Here is an 8,742-nt window from a genome sequence, read left to right as displayed (position 1 = left end):
AGCCCCTGGCATGCTATCCGCCCATATCTACACCCGAAACACCAAGTTCGTCTTGGAGGGTCGGATAAACCATGAAAACGCTACGTGTCACGACTATTCACCGCAATTCACATACCAGTGGAATGTACGAAAATTCGACACCCGTATTGATGAAGCCACTTTATCACTCATACACATCGGCTCGTTTGCAGTGCCAATGCCGCAAGAGGTCAAAATGACACATACAGAGCTGATGGTTCCCTCAGATTATTTGTCGTACGGCCTCTACCGATTTCAGCTCAGCGTGGTACAGAGGGAGAAAACGTCGAAGAGAATGCTGTCGTACGATACAGACGAGACGTGGATCCAGATAGCGTCATCGAATTTGGTGCCCGTCATTGCTGGTGGCTCGGCGAGAGCTCAGGGTAATTAGTAACATACAATAATACGGGATGGAACTGTTCTAGTCTTTCAATTTTCGTTTGCTATGTTGTTTATAACATCTTTGCTAAGCGAATGAGGCAAGATCATGTTGCTTGTTAACCCCGTGAGAACTAACTGCCTATTGGTCAAAAAGGAGTTTTCATTATCAATTGGACCAATCAATAACACTGTTAGAATAATTTCACCAGGCAAAAAATGGGGGGGGGGGTTAATTATTTGCAAAACTCCATTCTGATTGGTGATTAAAATGAAGATATCATGTAATTGACCAATCAGAGACAATGTTAGATCGTCAGGTAGTGCTCAGGGGGTTAATGCCCCCTCGTCAATACCTTCCCTCGTCTCGTCAAGGAGAATCAGTTCTAACGGAGAAGATGAAGAAGAATAGTTGTGGCAGCTACACGGTGAGTCAGTGTCAATCTCCCTAACTGATTACACTTCATATATGGTTTGCCTAGTCATAGCACACACATTCTGATTAAAATAAATTCATGCTTGACGTATCTTGAAACGAATTCCAGGTAGTTCGGTACCAGTGGCAATGGATGCATCCGAAACATATGACCCTGACGATGGTGAATGGGAAGCCAGATGGCCCATAGACTTTGCTTGGTTCTGTCAGATGTCTGATGGTGAAGGACAAATCTTATCAGGTGCTGACATCTTGGAACTTTCACAAGAATCCCCTACAAGTAAGTAATCATCTAAATAGTGTCTTGAAAGAGAGGTACAATATGCGACCTAGATATAAAAGTAAATCTTTCGCATTTCACATAATACGCCTGTCAGATGCAGTGGTTTATAAAGATTTTGCAGGCAGTTCCAAACATGCATTTGTGATATCATTTATCGCTTAGCAGCTAAGCCGGTAGTTACCGTCTGCCAGTTGGCAGTGAGTTTTGAAGTAAGTGCCGTGTCTCTTCTCATGTTGAGAGTACGCCATGGTGGATTTTGTAGTGGCGGACTCGAACAGTGCGTTTACGCGGTTGCATCACCAGTGCCACGCGGGGTTAGGTTAGCTCGCGCGATTTGAATCTCCCACTACAAAATCCAGCATGACGTTACTCTCAACTTTATAACTTCTCACTATATAACTTCTGTCCTTTTGAATTCACAGACATCACTGCTAACTATTGTTTTGGCGACAGCGTGCAGCTCCCGTATACCAACGCCACATGGGAGGATACGAATGCAGTGGTGTCGGTAGGCAAGACCTACGAGTTCACAGTGGTGGTGAGCAAAGAAGGACGCAACAAGGAGTTTGCCCGACAACGTATCACCATTCTACCGGGTGATCCACCACAAATGAAGATCAAGTAAGAGTTTTGTTATCGTATCGTATCTCAGACTGTTGCTTTATATTCTTGTACCGGAGTATCTAAGGGGTGCGAAAACTTGTGAAGAATGAGTGAAAAGTTGAATGACTTTTTATCCATAATCATTGCTCCCACATAGCGATGCTTTTTTGTTAATTCATATAGATGAAAATAGTCATGGTAGGCCAAAGATCCTGTGTAAATAACAGAATTTTATTCACTCATGTATTCCTGACACCTATATTCAAATCCTAATCCGTCTGAAAGGTATATTGGAGTCCGAATAAGTCAAATTGATCTCTTGTAAAAACTTGGGCAGCTATGGATCACATTTTTTAAACCATTCATTTATTTATTATTTAGTTTTGATGGTATATTGTCCGACATTTACATTTTGCTGTGTATTGCATTATATATATATATATATATTCCAGCTGCTTGAAAAACTGTGCACAGCGTATGGTGGCAGACAAAAGACTTATTCTTGAAGCAAAATGCACGGCAGATTGTGGAGCCGTTGATTCTAAGAATAAATCCTCTCTACATTACTTTTGGGAGCTAATGTCTCCTACGGGAAACGTTGTGAGTAATGGCAGTTCGTTTTGGAGCAAGCAAACCACAACAGGAAGAGAGTCGGCGTATCTGGTAATCAATGCAGGGGCATTTAATGCTTATGATCAAATCGCGAGCTTACGAGCCACAGGTACGTATAGAATTATTCCTTACTTTTGTGAGTCGGATCAAATGAATTGGGCGTATTTATTAGTCTTGTAGCTATAGTGGTTGAGTATAGAACATGAAAATTATTTATAGTTTTCTCAATCATGGTCTTAAAATAATAAAATATTTCAAATCAACTGTTTTCATAGAAAGCAAAATAATTCTTCTGCGCTACTCAAATTTGGTACACTCACCGGTCGAGCGCTTTCACCGGGTCAACCGGCGTCTTCAGTGGATGTTATTGCTCTGAAGATTGTTGTTTCTAGTGACAACCTCCTAGCCCCCCGAACCAAGGGGGGAACACAACATCTTCCAGTTTGACGTCATCAACATCTGTGATGTCATCGGAGGTGTCCTAGTACTACATCACTAGCAACAACAATCTTCAGAGCAATAACATCCGCTGACGATGCCAGTTGGCCCGGTGAAAGCGCTCCGGCGAGTGTACCAAATTTGAGTAGCGTAGAAGTATTATTTTTCATTCTATTTACGTTTACCGCTACGTATGAATATACATCATCATTTATATTAAACTTTCTTCATATTTCTACGACAGGTATCAAGCTTGACGGAGGCACTGGATACGCAGAGTATGCCATATCCATTAACACGCCTCCTAGTTCAGGGTCTTGTGAGGTTACGCCAGACTTAGGCTACGCTCTCCAGACGCACTTTGTAGTTACATGTGAAGCCTTTGTGGACGAGGATCTTCCTCTGACGTACTCGGTGATAGCTATTGTGGACGAAGAAGCACATCATCCAGATGGGTCACGGCACCGAAGATATAGTTATGAGGAAAAGCTCAGGGGTAATGCAAAATGAGAGAAAATCTCAAGTAACTTCAAGTAAAGGGGACGGGAAAGGATGAAACAGAAGAAAAGCGTAATACACACGCTCGTATGATACCGGTCACTATACACATACATTACTGCCCAGAATTCATTTAGGGAAATGTGTCAACCTATCTTACTGTCCATACCATGTCATGATCTGATGATGTACACATTCGCATGACTTATACATTCTGTTTATTTTTAGAGTCACTGGTCTACTCAGGATCAGACGCCGAATCTCCAGGAATGCTCCTGCCTTTTGGGGCTGCCGAAAACAAGAACGTCGTCCAATTATTGGTAGAAGTTAAAGATGCTCTTGGAGCTGTTACATCTGTACGCACCCAGGCAACGGTATGTGTTAAAGGGAATTTTAAATGACATTTCGGCATATTGGGAAAGTTGATCCCGATGTAGGGTTCATTTTTAGTAACAAACGCTGTAAAAATATTTTACTCAACACTGAGTAAAAAGGTCACAGCTCAACAGTTAAGTACAAAATTACTCAACATTGAGCTCATATAGGTCACAACTCAACAAATGAGTAAAACAATTCTCAATGTTGAGTAATTTTGTGAACTCAATACAGTGAACTATGTTTCACGTCATCAATGCTTTATTCAACAGATGGCACGGTTGTTGAATCTTTGCCGGAGAATGTATTTTTATTGTTCATGGGCTGACTCATCATTTTACGATTGATTGATTGATTGATTGATTGATTGATTGATTGATTGATTGAATGGGGGATTACCTGTTGTAAATCAATCGTCAAATCGATCATAAGCCTTCGTGAAACAGAACCAGTGGCAGTTCGTAACTTACGTACGGTTCACCGTACGGTTGATACCCCTTATACGACGAGACGCAAGGCTTGGTGAAACACGCCACAGGTGTGTTAATGGGCATAATGATAGTGCTGGGAAGGTAAGGCAGATTCATTGTGCGGGAGGACTGACGAACACCCACAACAAGTTAACTCTTGGGAGTCTGAGCCAAACGCCAAGGAAAAGGAGATGGGCAGTTCATCTGGGTGAATAATATTTTAGTCGTTTTCAAACACACTTCTCGAAATTATTTTTATATGATCTAATACATTTATGAGCCTCTATTCTGCATTAAAGTTATACAATTCTTAAGAGCTGAATAGTACGCATACAGTAAAAATAAAACAATAAATAAAATTCATTTATAAATGAAATTAGAATAAAAAATATGCAAACAATAATTAGTTGGCTATATCCAACATAACCGTATAGCTGTTTTAGTTCTGGCTTTCCGCCTTCGAAAAGTGCGACTTACGTAACGTGCCATTCTTGTTGTCATTTTATGTTTAAGGTTCTACCTCCACAAGTAGACGTTTCCTTGGATACCCTCGATTTTCTTTTGAATCTCACAACTGGTGACCACAGCGAACTACAGGAGAACGTAAACATAGGGGACCACCAGTTAATTGTGCAAATTGCTGGCACCGTGAGTTCAGTGCTCGATGAACAGTCGGTGGACGAGACAGATAGCGAAGAAGAAAAGAAAGAGGAAGAGGAAAAACGAATTCAGGTTAGATAATGTTTCATTAATATTACGTTAGCCAATGGTAGCTGGTACTGGTGTTTATAATCTTGGGTTCTGAGTCTTAAACAGTCACCCCGTCACAGGGGCAATGTTTATCTTTGGATCAAAGCGACAAATCTGATGAAATCTGAATTTTCCAAACTCCCCCCATTACTTTCATCATTTCCTTTCCAAAAATATATACTCACATATATTTGATGATGTTACCTTGAACGATAGAGTGAAATAAAGTCACAATGTTTCCCGCCAAACGCGACTCTGCGTGCACCCTAAAGGCGTCTTGGGCTCGGACAAAATGTGTTTAATTTCTTCACTAACGTCCTTATCATCTGTCTGAAAACATACTCATGATCGCAATGTTGTGTGTTCGAGACCCGTCGGGGACTACGTGTTATGTCCTTGGACAAGACAATTTATCTCGATTGTTCCACTACACCCAGGTGTGTAATGAGGAGCGTACAGGGGTAGTCATGCCGGCGCCGTTGTTGTTGGCAGCCACATATGATGTGACAGTGGGATAATGCTGAAAAGGCACTTTATAAAATAATGCTGTAATTTTTGTACCACTTTCCTTCAGATTCGTGATTCGTTGGTCAAAAGTCTCAGTGAGGTACCAGTGGAGTCCATTGTTAGCCTTCAACAGACGTCTTCAACCTTGGCATTAGTAACTAAAACCAAATCGGAAGTCACACCAGAGACCCAGGTAAAAATTATTTCAATCATACTTGCCTCATATTTAGACACAATAAAGTGACATAATATTTTACCGTTCCGTTAATATTGTGCTCTCTGAATTAACGTACACTTCCACGTAAACTTCTGTTTTATGATGATCATTTTCCATGTTAGAATCGCGAATGCTCACCGGGCCATCATTTTGATCCAAGTCCATTTTTTAATATGAATGCAATGTTTCTCCATAATACTCCTGGCAAATACCGTCCAATATCTCCACTCTCCAATGTCTCTAATCTCCACACTCTCCAAGGTTATGAAATACTGATAATATGAAGCCATGTGGCGCCATTTTGACTCACGCGAGCTGATATCGAACCCATGATTTTGATTTATGGCTGGCTTTCGACATCTGATGCGTTGACCTATGTTGCCCAATGTCTCACTGATACTAATTGCCATTAATGACAGTTTGTTTTGATATTAGCAAAGATTCAGATTCAGATTCAGATTCAGATTCAGATTCATTTATTTGGTTTCATCTCAAACATAGAAATTCACAAATATACATAATAATAATAATGATAATAATAATAATTGTAATATTGAAGTGATAATAATAATATTAATAATGATAATAATAAAAGGTGAAATATCATATGAAAGAGACGGGGATGCCAGTCCTGAACGCATAGCGTGAATTAGGTGACACCCCATGGTTTACAAAAAAATATCATATAGGGCCTAATATAAATATAATTACGAAAAAAAGAAAAACACAAAAACGGAATAGGTAGGCTTTATAAATACATAATACTAAAGTCCATTAAATTTAAAGGAAAAACAAAACAGAAAAGAAAAACAAGGGTATATACAATCACTAAACATTTATACCATGGATGATGTTTTGTACAGAGAGCATAATAGCAATAAGATACAATTTGATACAGAAAAACTAAGTACCCGTGTGTATAATATTAAATATATAAAAGAATATGATTTAAGAGCGAGATTTGATATGTAGGCTATATGTGGCACGTGGCCCAATAGCAAAGTTATCTGTCCTAGGCTTCACAGACAAGCTATTGGACTAGCTACAGGATTAACCTTGGATTGTTTCTTGAAGGGCATCCTACATTAGGTGGCATCCAGCAAAAAGTAAAACATGCAGCGTTCAATTAATTACTTTAACTAAGTCCAATGCAGGCGGAGAAACCGTTGCCTCTCCACTTGGCTTAACACCGACATTGGGTCATCTCCCAGAGCCATCTCGGCGGTATTACAGAGGTTACAACATTTTCACGGCAAGCTTTAGCCACTCAACTGTGTGCGTGCTTTGTGCATCAAAACAAAGCAAGGCCAGCCTAGACTACATTGTTGATCTGCATGTTATTCTGGTGCTCGTTACTCTTGGTTCGTTACCTCTGTTTCATTCAGTCAGAAGCTGAGGGATTGTTCCCTTTCTTGGCCAGAGATCAGATGCTTCGCTTATTGGCCCAATTTGATCATTTCCTGCAGGCTGCATTTGTCCTTTCTCATCTCTCATCTTGAGACACCATCAAATGTTTTTGTTTTTGTCTTTTTATGTACATTTTCTTGATTTTACTTTAGTGATTGTCTTTTGTTTTTATTTGTTTTAATATTACAAAAATATCTTTTAATTCAGCCTTTTTTCTGTTTTGCTGAATGAATTATTAGACCTGACATAATAAACACGATTTAAAAACGATCGAAATTTTGGCTCAAATTGAGAAAACGATCATCGACATAACAAAGTATTATTTCCTATTTTTCTTCAGTTGAAAGCAGCAGATACATTTACACAAATGGGAAACTTTCTAAAATCCCAGTCTTCCGGTGGAGCGGAAGAACAAGGAGTCATCGAGAATGCAGCAACATCTATAGTATCCGGATTGTCCAATATCATTGGTGCAGCCGTTATGACAACCCCTGTATACATCAGCAGTGGAAATGATACGCAAAACATAACCAAGGTGAATTTTACTTCAAAGAAAAATAACATACCTTTCACATTCAGTAGCCTATTTTCAACAGACAACTCTTCAATTTATTTTTTGTTTGCATAAGGCAGCTGTGCACTCTGAGACATGCATATAGTAAAAGTGCCGTTCTTTCTTTCCCTTTATAAACAGAGTAAGGAAAGTGAACAGAGTAAACAAGGTGAACAGAGTGAAGAGAGTCCATGTGTCTTCGTGTCGACTTTATTGACGATTAACGATGTTCAAGACGCCATCGTTGCCAACAAAATACCGGGCGAGTCACCAACTACAATTGAGACGGAATTCGTGACAATGTCTGTAAACCGACAGGACCGCGACGCACTCGGCAGTTCTCCTATCCAAGCCACTGGCAAGACAGACAGTAGTTCCTTCGTCCTTCCCGGTATGGACGCATTGGAGCAGAATATTCCTTCAGATTATACGGGTGCAATTGATTCACAGGTTGGTATTATTGAAAATATTACACATGTTCAATTTAGTTTTTACCCTCTGACCTATTTTGACCTATATCTCATTAATTAGGCATGACCATGACTTTCTTAGTCCTTAGGACCCAAAAAAATGTCTGCTATTTTTCACTTTGATTTAAGCATTTTAAAACTTTATCCCCTTATGTGACCTTTGACCTCAATAACTCAATTTGCTCAAGGTTCCCGGCTCCCGGGTGATTCTAAAGCTACACTGTATTCCAGTCTGTATTTTACTTGTTCCCCCACGTCAAGTTGGTGTACCTTGCTCTTTTTCACATTATCAACATTTAGGAATTCCAGTCAGTGAGTCCACCAATGGCATCACGCGGACGCTGATGACGGAGAATGGTTTCTCTGAAATATTCGGTTCATAAAGTGAGTGTTGGTGACCAGTTTTAAAAAACTACTTTTGATGTGGGCGATTACATTGCTCAGATTAATAGTTCACCGGCATTTAGACCACGTTAGGGACGCACCATTAGATACTCAGGGGGGGGGTAGGAAGTTGGGGTCGGGGAAAGTGGGTGAAGTTTTGGTTTTTTTCAAAAACTTCATACCCCCACCCTGAGAATCTAATGGTGCGTCCCTTACAGGGGCGTAACAAGCAGGTGGACAGGGTGGCCCGAGGGTTCTGGGGCCCCTAGCAAGAGCGAAAATTAAATAGGGCTGGTAAAGGAGATGTTAAAAGGGCCCCGCACTGCTCCTTGTCCATGTG

General features: G+C 40.2%; 1 protein-coding gene across 1 annotated transcript; it reads left to right on the top strand.

Moving 5' to 3' along the window:
• Positions 1-214: 214 nt before the first annotated feature.
• LOC140170928 (sperm receptor for egg jelly-like) lies at positions 215-8,363 on the top strand. Its single transcript, XM_072194125.1, has 11 exons — positions 215-404; positions 945-1,115; positions 1,541-1,739; positions 2,174-2,442; positions 3,016-3,267; positions 3,498-3,643; positions 4,628-4,846; positions 5,439-5,564; positions 7,336-7,530; positions 7,690-7,998; positions 8,319-8,363. The coding sequence occupies exons 1-11, from the start codon at positions 215-217 to the stop codon at positions 8,361-8,363; spliced, it is 2,121 nt and encodes a 706-aa protein (XP_072050226.1).
• Positions 8,364-8,742: the final 379 nt, after the last annotated feature.

Source organism: Amphiura filiformis, chromosome 15 (genome assembly GCF_039555335.1).
Source record: "Amphiura filiformis chromosome 15, Afil_fr2py, whole genome shotgun sequence".
NCBI lineage: Eukaryota > Metazoa > Echinodermata > Ophiuroidea > Amphilepidida > Amphiuridae > Amphiura > Amphiura filiformis.
The sequence above is the reverse complement of the archived record's forward strand: the minus strand, read 5'-3'. Positions and strand labels throughout refer to the sequence as shown.